This window comes from Phyllostomus discolor, chromosome 1 (assembly GCF_004126475.2).
Source record: "Phyllostomus discolor isolate MPI-MPIP mPhyDis1 chromosome 1, mPhyDis1.pri.v3, whole genome shotgun sequence".
Lineage (NCBI taxonomy): Eukaryota > Metazoa > Chordata > Mammalia > Chiroptera > Phyllostomidae > Phyllostomus > Phyllostomus discolor.
In genome coordinates, this window is record NC_040903.2 from 39,877,789 (window position 1) to 39,891,228 (window position 13,440).

The 13,440-nt window shown below is 32.7% G+C and overlaps 1 protein-coding gene across 9 annotated transcripts in view; it reads right to left on the reverse strand.

The window, feature by feature from the left end:
- EPHA5 (EPH receptor A5) overlaps window positions 1–13,440 on the reverse strand; it is a 310,111-nt gene that overhangs the window by 72,191 nt on the left and 224,480 nt on the right. For 5 of the 9 annotated variants that reach the window (XM_036021196.1, XM_036021186.1, XM_028507834.2 and 2 more), the window contains 2 exons: window positions 13,130–13,289; window positions 8,739–8,844 (listed from right to left, as the gene is read on the reverse strand). In XM_036021196.1, coding sequence (XP_035877089.1) covers window positions 8,739–8,844; window positions 13,130–13,289 — 266 coding nt within the window. The remainder of the gene's footprint in view (window positions 1–8,738; window positions 8,845–13,129; window positions 13,290–13,440) is intronic. The other 4 variants (XM_028507835.2, XM_028507833.2, XM_036021207.1 and 1 more) reach the window with 1 other exon arrangement.

Genomic DNA, 13,440 nt, shown 5'->3' on the forward strand with positions numbered 1-13,440 from the left:
AGCTCTCTTGGGTTCAGTTTCCTAGGAAGATTTGCTTCCCACAGTGGGCAATTAGTTGTTGCAATGCTCCTAGTCTTTCTGGCACTTCTCTGCCCTGATCCCCATTTGTCAGTTATTAATAAATTATGAACTGCTCACTAATTATCTTTGATTCAGAGCCTTTGAAGAAAAAAGCAGGCAATCATGAGAAAATAGAAAGGATAACAACTCTCAGACAGTTAATCAATATACATGCCTAGATTTATTACATTCTTATAAAGTCGCTTCTATTGCTAATTCATAAACCACTGAGATTTGCTTTTGATGAGCTCCTTTCTAAAATTCAGTGATTACATGTGTGATTACAAATATTTGTCTATAATTATTTAAAAAATAAAACAGTATTAGATTAAAATATACTCATATAGTACTTTTTCTTATTAAAACATATCAAGTTCTGAAACTAAATAATACTAGTTATATTAGAGATATCAAATATATAAACACATCCATGATGCATCTACCTTAAAAAAATTAGAAGAGAAATACAAACATGTTGACATGCACTGTTATTTGTAAAAACTAATGCTACTTGGGATCACCAGGTACATCATCATATGGCATTAGCATATCTAGATGACAAATAAATAATATAAGCTAGTGCGGGCTTCTTAACTCCTATACAATATGTCATGGAAACCATTGCACTTATTTTGTGATGGCACCAAAATTTTCATCTTTCAAGAAGAAAACACATTTACAGGTTAAGTATTCTATTAGGCTTATATCAGAATTTACTAACATTTTCTCTTTCCCAAAATATCAACATTAACAGAGAAAATTTAAGAGAACATGTGAAACAGAGACTGATAATTTATTAAATATTTATTCAATTAGGTTATTTGGTAGAACCATAGAAGTCTTTACCCTCTAAATAGTTACTGGTGATAGAAAAGAAGAGACTTACTCAATGCACTATTTAATTTTGTGGTTGAAAGTGTTAAATTCCATGAGACATACTGATCTATTGTTCTAAGACTTCAGTTGCAGGGGATAATGTTTTGGCTAAGAAAAACTGAGGAGTGTTTTATGGGAGAAAGAAAAGTTCATGTGGGTTTTGACATGTGGGTAATTTTTAATATTGCAAGTTGAAAGAAAAAGACACAGAATGAGATTCTCTTTCCTTATCCTCAGTTCATGTGCATCATATGAGATTCACCCTATCTTCAGGGTCAAGTGTTAGCCCCTGCTGGGTCACACAGTGTAATTTCGCCATCCTCTGTTTAGTGGAAGTTCCAGTGCTATGTATTGATGTACTCTGTGGAACCGTGTATCAGGTTACTGTCACAGCCTGTGCCATGTGAGCTCTGAGAGTGATGGGTAGTAAAGGCTGAGTTCTATACAGTGACCATTCCCCATTCAGTAATCCAACAATTGTCTGCTCTTCTCTGTCTCCTGGGCTATTTCTTCTCAGCCTCTTTTGGCTGGATCTTTCTCTCCCTCACATCACATCTCAATATCAGCATGCCTCAGGTTCCACCCAAATAACCTCATTTGATTAGTGGCTTTAAGTGCCATTTGTAAGCCAGGTCATTCTTGCAATCATTTGTCTTCAACCTCATAGCAGACACTATTGTACCACATGAATCTATAAGTGCTTATTCTATGCCTATTTTAAAGATCTCTGGAAGTTTTCATCTATATGATCTATAATTTTTTTTTATTAAGCCACTTTAAATTTGGCATCTGTCATATTCAACCAAAGGAGTCCAGGTCAAAATATATATAGTGATAATGCTGGAAAAGTAGTTCAAAGCATATTTTCAAGAGTCTTGCACTCTATATTCACCATTCTATTCATACATACGGTCATTGGATATTACTGAGAACCTATAGCATAATTTGTATTTAAGATGAGCACATGCCTATCAGGGACACATATATAAAACAATGACTTAAAACTAATTCAATTGGGAGAGAAAAGTTTTGAATGAAAGCACAAGTAATATCAACTAGCTTTCCACACAAAATCAGGAATGGTCATGGAGTTTGTGATATTTAATGTATGTGATTCTTAGAATAAATAAAATTTAACTGGTGCAATTTTTATGTGAAGGATACTAAAATCCAATCTTTTTCTTACTTTAGTGTCAATGATAACGGACATAACTTTTTGAGAGGCATTTTATTCCCATTACTTATCAGTTGGGAAGTTTTTAAAATGTTAATACCATTATTTTTAGCTACAGAGAATCAGTGAATTTGCACACAGGGGTTCAGATTTTTATCCAAATCATGGATATGAATAATTATAAGCCACTGATTGGGAAGTTCTTAATGAAGAGAAGGACCCTAAGGTCAGAGCTGGTTTCAAGCCTCTGGTCCTTACCAATTAATTGTATGTAACAATTCATGTACTAGACATTTACTGAGAAGGGGAACAAAAACACAGATAAAAACACCTGTCATCTTGGATCTTAGATTCTAATAGGGTCAACAGAAAAAAAATCAACAGAAGAAAAATATAGGGTATATAATGGCAATTAGCATTATGAAGAGACAAATCCAAATGAGGGGGGTCTAATGAGCAGCAGAAGGACTGATGGATTGTTATTTTTCTAAGTTCAGTTAAGAGGCTGAGATGGAGAAGAAAGAGGAAAACATGTGGTTCTCTGTGACAAGGACATTTCAGGCAGCACATAAAGCCAGTGCAAAAGCCTTAAGAATGGACTATTTTTATAGTGCTCAAGAAACATAAAGGAGATGATTTTATAAAGTATAAATTTGAGACAGAATTAATACTTAGACATAGTGTTGTGAGATTACATGTAAAACCCCTGGAACAGTGCCTTCTGGTATGTAATATGTAATTCATGCTAGAGAATATTATTATTATAAACATTATTGTGTTACTTCCATTAGTCAAAGATTCTTCTCTGGGGGGTTTAGAATAATTCACACTCTTTAAGAAGTTTTCACTTAAGAAGCTATTATGCTTTGATGTCAATAGTAGACAGAACTCTGGCACCTATGTGAATTAAATAATTGCATTCAAAACACCTGCATAATTATTTTATGCGGCTCCAAATGAGCTTAAAGAAAAGTTTCTTAGTCCAGTGGGTTTTCATCAAGCCATTGTTTTTCCTAACCTAAGAACAGTGGTGGGCATGTAATAAGGACTCATTTATTTCTTGAATTAACTAATCAAACTATCATTTTAGTCAAGGAAAAAAGTTACAGTGAAGGAAGTGATTCTAATTTAAACTCTTCCTTTCATCCATAACCATGGTATTTTTGCTTACAAAATTCTGTCCATTTGTCAGACTACAAAATTAAAGTACAGACAGTTTGAGAAAAAGGCACTGCCTTCTTATTTCACACAACTGGGGCCTACTTGGTGTTTCACGAGCAGCAAGTAGATGCCTAAGGTTTATAATGGCTGATTGCAAATACTATATAATTTAAAATTCACATATTTTACATGTAAAGAGTTGTGAAAAATACAAAAGGCTAAATTTAAATATTATTTTCAAGTGATAAAAACCTTAAAAAACAGCATTTTATATGCATCTATTTTTTTTTCTCACAATTCTCAGGTGGCCTCAGTATCTTTAGTCAGACAGGTCAGCCTCCAATTACAGTGCCCATTGACCTGTGAACAATGCTTGCCTCAGAACAGTATGAGACATTTCAAAGAGAAATAGAATTTGGTAGTTTTATATCAAGCCACAGGATTTTAACATGACCAAGATAAACAAGGGACGATGTTTTGCCCAGAAAATGGTTCATATGTTTTTAGAGGCATTAATCTAATGTTAAGACCAAATGTATTATCTCAGGAACCTCATGGTACTAAAGTCATATGCATAGCCTTAAAATAATGTGCAAGTACAGTTTCTGGGGATCCTTCCACCTCTTTAGAAGCTATGTGACTTTGTTGCATTTTGCAATTTTTATATTGGCAAACATCTTTACTTTTCTTGTGTTTATATACAAAAACATGTATGAATATGTGTGGCATGCATGTGTATGAAGTGTGTATGTCTTTAGCCACTGAGTATACATGTGGAATTAATTGAAATAGAAAAGCAAAGCTCTATTTCTTCAACATTTAATTAAATTTGTGAACATGTGATAAACGAGGGATCAGAAACAAGCTATTACAAATGTATTTTTTAATCCCAGGATCTCTATGATGAGCCAAGTTCAAAGAACAAAGTTTCTGTCCACAGAAAGAAATTTTCTCTGTATTTTCTATATAACTAAATCTTATTAATGTAAGCTTTATATTTGATAATAAGTGTCCAGTAGTCGATTTCTAGAATGAAGCCCCATGTGTGAAATGGGGACACAGAGGAAAAAATGTCAACTAAATAATATCATGATCATCTTCAAAAAAAAATAGTGGGGAAGAACACAGTAATAGACTTTTTCAAATATAAACTGGAACACTGTGAAAATGTCAATCTCGGGTGAAAGAATGATTGATTAAACAATTTGTATCTATAAAGTAATATAAAAGAGAAGGCCACAAAATGAGGACTTAATAAGAAAGTTATCAATGTTCAATGTCATTACTATTAAGAGAGAGAGATTAAAAAAGAATTACAACATGCTGTGCATACAGGAAGCTTCATTTCTGTCCATCCCAGAGCAATTAGCTGGCAGCTTGCTGAGGACATGCGAATTGTTCTCTCATTCCAGAAAAACACCATTTACATTGATGAGAAAGAAAGTAAAAAGGACCATCTGAAACTGGTGGGAAATGCTCTATGCAATGATTTTCAACCTTTTCATCTTAGGACATACATTAATTATTGCTAAAATTCTGTGACATACCACCAAATATATATATATATATATTGCTGATTTGACCAGAAAATAGAAATAATTTCAATTCATTCACACCAGATGGCTGTTTGTTGGGTGTCATCATTGTTTTATTTGAACATTTAAGGAGGAAAAGATCAGTTTCCCTGACTAAAATAATCAGGTATTGCATGATTTTAAAATTTTTGTTGAACATCAATTGAAAATTGCCACTGTATGGAATGTTTAACACCTTTAAACAGGAAGATCACACAAATTCTAAAACTGAGAGAATCCTAAGATATTAAAATTATTTTCCATTATTTTAATTTTGTTTTTTATTATTTGTATAAGCTTTATTACGCTTTTTCATTACCATTTAGTCCCCTTACCCTCCTCCCCTAAGCAATCACCTCATTGTTGTCCATGTCCATGAGTCTTTTTCCCTTTTGCTCAGTCCCTCCACACCCTAACCTCCTCTCCCCCACTAGCTGCCATGTGCTCTCCATCTACCAGTCTGTCTCTGTTTTGCTTGTCAGTTCAGTTTGTTTGTTAGAGTTTAAGTAAGACCTTTTCCCTTCTAAGAAGGACACTTTCCTATATTACTTAAAATCATATTTAAGTAGAGAGACTCCAAAGTGTTTCTGCACAGCAGTTTTAGCCTGAAAGAATTAGAAAATGTTTTATTTTATTTATTTTTATTTTTCAATGTATTTTAGAATAAATAGTTTATTTTTTCCTTTGAAATAGATCAGTCCCATAGTATTCAATGTGCTATAATTCTCGTTTTTTCTTCGGTCTGAATAAAAATACAAATTATCAATGAATGTGGATCTTTAAGATACATTTTCTTCTGGGTCCAAACGAGGATATAAATTGCCAATGAATATTATATGAAGGTGATATACATATTTATGCAACATATCAAGATTGATATATTTATATCACCACCGAAGAGTCAAATTACTTGCAATTAAAAAATTTTTTACTTAGGAGCAAATATCTAGTTTATAAAATATTCAAGAGATTAAAAGTGATAAAAGAGAGTAAATTCCAAGTAAGAGGAATGTCCAAATGTGGTTATATTTTTGTGCATGCTTAGAAATCATATTCTGGCACAGAGAGGAGGGAGAAACATAGAGTTCATAGTTCTTAGACCATTTCTAGAACAGGCTTTTTCCAGTAATTTGCTAGTACTCAAAGATAATTTCCAAAATGTGTGTTAGCTTTTTAAAACATCTCTTCATTTAGTTTTCATTGTATTTGACAAATATTTACTTGGTTAATTCAGGATATTGCAAATTAGGTAAGATTTTCTTACTTCAGGAAAAATTGCAAAGTTCATTGCCTTGAATAAAAAGGGGAGAGTCCTTCAAGAATCATATTATTTAGCTCTTGAATAAGTAGACTTATTTAATACAAACAAAATAACAGTCTATAAAAAGCAAAATACAATGGTCAAAGATACTTCTATCATAAACAAATGCAGCTTGAGATTTAGCAATGCACATTAAACAAAATGAATAGAACTCTTATTCAAAATATTTCCTGGTAAAAAATATACATCACAGATTATTCCCTTTAAACTGCAAATTCCTAGTTTCAGCATCATAGGCAGAAATTAAAAAAAAATTAATATGAATGAACAATGCACAAATTCATAAGCTGTTGTCATTTTTAAAAAGTAATGTAATTCTGTAAGACAATGCATCTCAAAATTTATCTTATGACATCTCAAATTTAGTTATGCTGAAAATTTAAATTTGTGCCTTGAGTGTATATGCGATTCAAGTATAACTCAGTAATTACACTAAATTTTAGTAATTCTTATATAGGAAATTTGGGCACATATAGAATTTGTGTGTATGCCTGTGCACTAAGCTATATTTTCCTTTGATTACCAAATAATAGGTAGATTGAACTTTCTCCCAAAAACTTTGCCTGATGCTACAGATATAACAAAATTAATTGTTTTTATGTCAATTTTATGTATATATTTGGGAAGAACATGTTCTGAGAAGAGGGGCTTATTCACATAGAGATAAGAAGAATTCATACATGCATGCCATCAATATATTCACATTAACAATGTCTAGGTTAAATAAAGATAGTGTGCTACATCTACAATAAAATACTTCAAACACCGATTTGTCTTTTAATAAACCTACAAACACAAAAATTTATTAGATTCAAAACCTTGGTTCATCCCTCCATGGTTATTTATTTCTCCAAAGTGTGGGCCTAAGAAATAAAATATCTTTCTTATGATCCCAATTCCCTAAAAATAAGTAATGTTTCTGGATTTATTGGAAAGAAAGAAATGACTCATATCTTAGTCAGAGTAAAGAAATTGTATTACAAACCAGCTCTGCAAATGTATCATAGTTATCTACCCCTTTGGGTAGAAAAGACATATTATGGCATCATAGTTTTCTTAGTAGTTACCATTCACTCAACCTAATTATTTTATTTGATCAAAATCTGAGAAAAGTTTTTATTACAAGATTAGTGGAATCAGCTTGTCTTCCAGAAAACTGGGACAAAGGTAGAGAATTCTCTCCAGATGATTTTAAAGAGATCAGTTGGTCATTTAGGTACCCAGCTTTCTGACTGGAAGAACCTAATTGTCCTCAATAGAACACAGCTTCCTATGACATTTCTAAAAATGCATTGCTGCTATTTTAACATAAAAGAAGCAATAGATTTATACATATATTCTTAAGAAAACCCTGAACACTCTTAAATGACAAGAATTAGAAGAAAGGGAATTTTCAAATACAAACAGAAAGAATGTTCAAAGAAGTAACAATGTTTTATGAAAGTAAATTATTACTACTGTAATTTATGGATATCATCATAAATCTTTTCAGAATATAATATGCAGTATATTGAAAAGTACCAAATTTTATATATTTATGACTAAACAGGTGCTGAAGAGTCAAAAGTAGATGAATAGAACAGTTACACAATCAATATGAGTATTATTGATTTCCTCACTTGTTTTGGAGGTCTCACAGTACATTTCACATATTTGTGCAGGTTTAAACATTTCCATGAAGACATTCATCAAGTTTTCTACAATAGTCTAACACAAAAGCATTTTTAAATAGACAGCTGTCATTATTGAATATCCCTTCTAAGGACTGCCTAAATTAAAAATGTGAATATTTGTTGCTATAGGAATAGAGTACAATGATATTCATGTTTGTCTGTTTGTTTATTTATTTTAGGAAAGTTGATTATGCTCAACTCTATGTCATAAAATACCTTCTACAAAAGTTCTTATTGGGGCTCTACCTATTTCATTTTCGTTCAAAATGAAAAATGTAGATATGTTATACACACATTAATTATGTATTGATAAAACATTCAATAAAATTTACTTTAAACCTGCATATAATACTATAATTAATGTATTCAGGTTCACAGCATCCAGAAGCTGAAAATAACAGTAGTCATTAAAAAGGGTTGGTTATGTCTCAAACTGCTTGTTTACCAAAGTGCCTGCTTTGTATCCACTACTCTGTTAGAATAAAATGCTGGCTAACTGGAGTTACCAGTCTCATTTCTCTGACTCTACCAGGCACAGGCGTAGCCTTTCCCAAAGGCTAAAACTAAAGCAGGCAACCATTAATACTTTTGAAAGGAAACAAATGTCAAGCAAAAAGAAAAACTATGTAAGACAAAGTTATGATTCCATTAAAGACATAATAAGCAGTAACGAGCTAGTACTATTCTTGTAAAGAAAGCATACCCAGCAAAGGGAAATTGTGTGCTTAACAGTTCGTACTAACAGGGTCAAGGCAAGTTTTAAGAACTACCTCATACGTTCAGGCTCCCCACAGATATGTGACTTGTTTTGGGATGTGCTTAATTAATAGATGAATGGTCAGTTTAAAGTAGGGAAGAGATCAGTTGCAAAAGGTGAGAATCACAGCTTCTGTTCTTACCTTCCACTGAGGAGGAAGCCGATAACCACTGCCAACAAAATGACTCCAACTGTCACAGACACAGCGATTATAGGAATCTGGCTTTGATCACTGGAGGCTGCAACTGCTGATAGAATACACGGAAAATGGAGCTTGTGGTTAATGTAATCATATGCACTCAAATAAGAGCTGCTTAATAGTCAGCGATCAATGCATGGTTTAGGCAAGTCACACACATTGACTGAGATTTCACTCTAATATCTCTTCTCAAAAGTGTGTGACTGAAGACAATTTTAGGAGAAAATATTTACTATCCGAATGGAAATTTTAAAAAAATAACTAGGTTGCTGATTATTTCCTTGTCATCATGAAAATATGTGTAATTGTTTGCATAGCAGTCATCTAGGGATCTTAGGTTTGTATGACAAAATGGATCTTAATCCTTGATTTTAAACACTTTAAACTGAATAGGAAGTGCTAAGTCTATGAGATTCTACATGTTTAGAATTTGCATGTGGTTCTTCTCTAGAAAAACTTGTCTTATGACCTTAAATTGGACTTTTTTTTTCTAATAGACAGAGATTAAAGTCCAAAATGATGTGATTCTGGCCTCAGGAAATGTAATATCACTATTTTGAATATAATTTTCGACACCATGATTTTTTCTTTCAAATACATGGAGTTAGATGAAATGCTTTATATTTTAAAAATACAATTATAATAATAAAAGGAATATGGACAGGATTAAATAGTTATACCTAAATAATCAGGAAAATATTCCTTTGTGCTAATAACTAAATCCAATTAAAATGAGAAACTCAGGGAATAAAATAAATTGTACTGATGTTCTCAAGAAACCCTCACCAGGATACCCTGGAATGCTTACAGTTTAATGGAAATCATTTTGATAAATTCAGAGTGGCATCAGTTCACCTCCAAGAACAATTATAAGTCATTAAAACTAATAACAACACTATTTTCCATGTTTTGTTTTTACAAGCTATTAGATCTTGGCCCAAATCTTGGCCCCAGATAAGTGTTGGACTTCCAAAGCACTTCTCTTTCTATTCTTGTCACCTGCCTCTTGATTCTTTCTAACCAAAACTGACAGACACTCTGACCATCTTCTCACACCGATCTACACTTGCAATACATGCAGGCCAGTCTTCAGAGCACAATATCATCTGCATCAGGCATACATACAAGAAAACAAAACAAAACTATTATTTAAAATCTAAATCTATGATCTTACTTAGCCCCTTCTTGGATTATGAGAGCTGCAATTTAATGGTTCTTCACCCTGTTTTCTCCTATTCCTTTATGCTGAGGTCTGTGTTAGGTGTTTTAAGACTAGTGAGCAGTGTAAATGGGGTGGAGCAAAGAAAACCCACTATCACTAATAGATTTTTCCTAAGATTTGTTTTAGTAATCTCTGAACACAGATTACTTATACCATTGCTTTTTCTCAGTTTTATCTTTCTTTTTAGAAAGAGCATTTTTCTCTTTGTTTCTAGAGAAAATCATACAAATGTGGCCCATATAAGTTATTTGGATTGGGCTCCAATTGCTACTCCAATGCTTTTGGGTCTTATCTATTCTAACAAATCATCCCTGTAATGAGTCTTTCTCATATTCTCAATGCACACATCCATTCCCACTTCTTATGTCTTAGTGATGTCAAACTTTATAGATAAAAGAGAGTGGTCCAGTCCACACTCCATTGTTAAATACAATTACATAACCTTTTGCTTTACCTAATTCCACTGTTAGAGCCCTTCCTGTCTCTCCCAAGATGTTGTTCCTTCAAAGATCTCCTTCAAAATGAAGTGCTCATTTCCTCTCATTCTCATTTCCTTTTTGGTTACTTTTCTCTGCTTTCAGGCCAAAATATACATGTCCTCTTCGAGGAAACAAATGTCTATACCAAAATTTAGTGACATCAGTTCAACATGAATTTGAAAACAGGTTCAATATTTACTGGACATATGGGCCAAGGTAATGATTTAGCCATGTAAATTCTCATTTCATTAATTTCTAAATATGGACAATTTCCTCGAATGATTATAATTCTGTTAAGATTAGAGTTTACACATATAAAGCACTTAGTATAGTACTTCAACTATTGCAAGTTTAAATAAATTGTAAAGATTGTTTCTACATATTGTTATCTTCTATTTACCATCCTTATTTTTTCCTATTTTTCAGTATATTGACTGACTGATCTAGACTTATCCTCTTCATCTAAGAATCAACTTTATTAAGGTCTCTGAAACTTCTCTTATGCCTTTGAACTCTATGCATGATATATTTGCTAAATGCAATGAGTACTTCTCCATTTACTTTCATTCACAAGGTCACAGTGACCTTGTTGACCATATAGTTCATTTTTGAAACTCTCCTCCTCTTGAGTTCCGTAACGTCAGATAAGCCATATTTTCTTCTTCCCACTCAGAAGCACTGCTTTTTCAGGTCTGTTGGCTCTGCATTCTCTTTACATGAGTGAGCTGTTCCTGAAAAACGCTGGCTCCTGATCATCTACATTTCTCTCCTTCTCTCATTTTCTGTCTTTCTTTCTTCCTACACCCTTTTCAACCTCCCTCTCATAAATTGCTCCATGACACCAGTTAACTATAAGGTGGGGAGTTGGGGAGTTCCAAATATATGTCTCTGACTCTCATATCTCTTCAAAACACCCCTGTATTTTGAAAAGACTGTTTTTCCTTTATTTAGATTTAATTTTCACATAAAAATGAACTTGTATAAAATTAGCCCTTGTACTACATCTATCCTCAAGAGCCTTAAAATCATTCCATAATAAATACACAATAAATCAAATCAGCAAACCAGAAAAATTCAATCTCTTTTTTTTAACTATCACTAAAATTTCTTAGCATCTACTCACCTATTAACTGCCAAATATTTTGTGTTTCTGTTATGGCTTGTTCATGTTTTTATGTTTTTTTTTCTAATACCACATTCACCAATTTGATTAAAATCTGCCAGAAAATATACACCAGTTTTCTAAAGATGAAGTTTTTAAAGTTTATAAAATCATGCTACTAGAATATGATCCAGTGTTTTAAGTGTTTTCTTTGCCTCCAAAGTACACACATACAATGTTCAAAAATGTAGCTTTAACCTTGTTTCTCTGATCAAGAAATTAATAGATACTTACTGCCTATGGAAGAAAATTCCCAGTTTCTCCCAGTGTGGTTGGGAAACCACACAAGCAATAAGCACTACTAATGATACCAAAATGGAAACAAGGCCTATGAGAGTGGCCAGTTTATATAACAAGCCTTTTGTCATAAATCTAGTTTAGGGTGCAAGGTGTGAGATTAAATCATCAACCCATTGCCAATATATAAACTTTGAAACTAATTTATTCTTTATTGGAGAACTTTTCTGAATAGTATTGTGTTTAAATATCAGTAGTTTCAATTAAATCTCAGACACATGCTTTTTGGATAGAAATATAACATAATTTTTACATGGTACCCTAGTCTTTATAAAATTAAATAACGCCTAAGGAGCTACTTTTTAAATAATAAAAAAGTTATTTTCTAGATAATTTAGTCAAACATGCTCTAAAAAAGGATACTTGATTTTTCTAAATATCTGTATTTCATAGGTTTATTACATTTTTAATTTAATGATTTTTCTAATCATTATAAAGTAAATCTGATAAGTAATGTCTCATTTTGTTGGTTTTCAAGAGGAGGGAGTATACATTTTATTTTATTTCAAAATCACTAATTTTTATACAACTTGATTTTTACATTGTATGTAAACAAGGAAGTTATTATCTTCCTCTAATCCTGTTTTTAAATACAAGTAATTTAAATGTTTTGTTTGACATTAAACAGGAAAAAGTTTTGTGCTATTTTACAGGGAAAAAAAGCACAAAAATGGTTTTCTAGAAATATTTCCATATCCTCCATTCAGAGATACTGTCAGGGGTTTTGCTTTTTTAGAAACAATCAGATTAGTTTCTGAGAGCACTATTTTCTTGCCAAATTCAATACTAACGAAAGCTCCCTGTGGAGTTGTCATAGAAAGACTAAGCCTCATAGCATTGTTCAATAAACCAAGTAGAAGGTAAATGGCCATAATTCAATAAAGTATGGGAGCAGAGGAAAGGAAGCCTTTAAAAGCAAGGTTTAAACATTTCTTGAGGATCTCCTGATGTTTCATCCCCCAGTAGAATTAATTCGATGAGGAGTAGGGACCAAAGTGTCAATGTGCTAACCAACCAAAATAGCATGACACAGCCTTCCTACCTGAAAGGGTCATGCTTGGGAGAGAGAGAAGGAGTGAAGACTGACAGAATGCCTAGGGAGAGTATTGATCCACTGGCTCTTTTCTGGGAACCATTACAGAGATATGAGTTGACAGTAATTAAAATGACTTACACACTGGGATGGTTTCAAACTCAAATCTTCGACTGAAGACACCATAGCCTGCTGCTGTGCGTGCTCGAATTTGGAAGATGTACACCGAAGCTGGTTTCAAGCCCTCTGCAGTTATAGTTGTCTCTTTAGATTTGATAATCGTGTAGCTGGTCTCTTGGTCCTTGGATGAATCATGTACATGCAATAAAAAAGTCAACATATGAATTACTAATGACAGCAAAACTTAGAATCACATATAAGAAAACAAATCAGAAACTAATGCATTTGCTCTTAGTACAAATATAATGTTTTAGAAAAAAATGCATGAACAC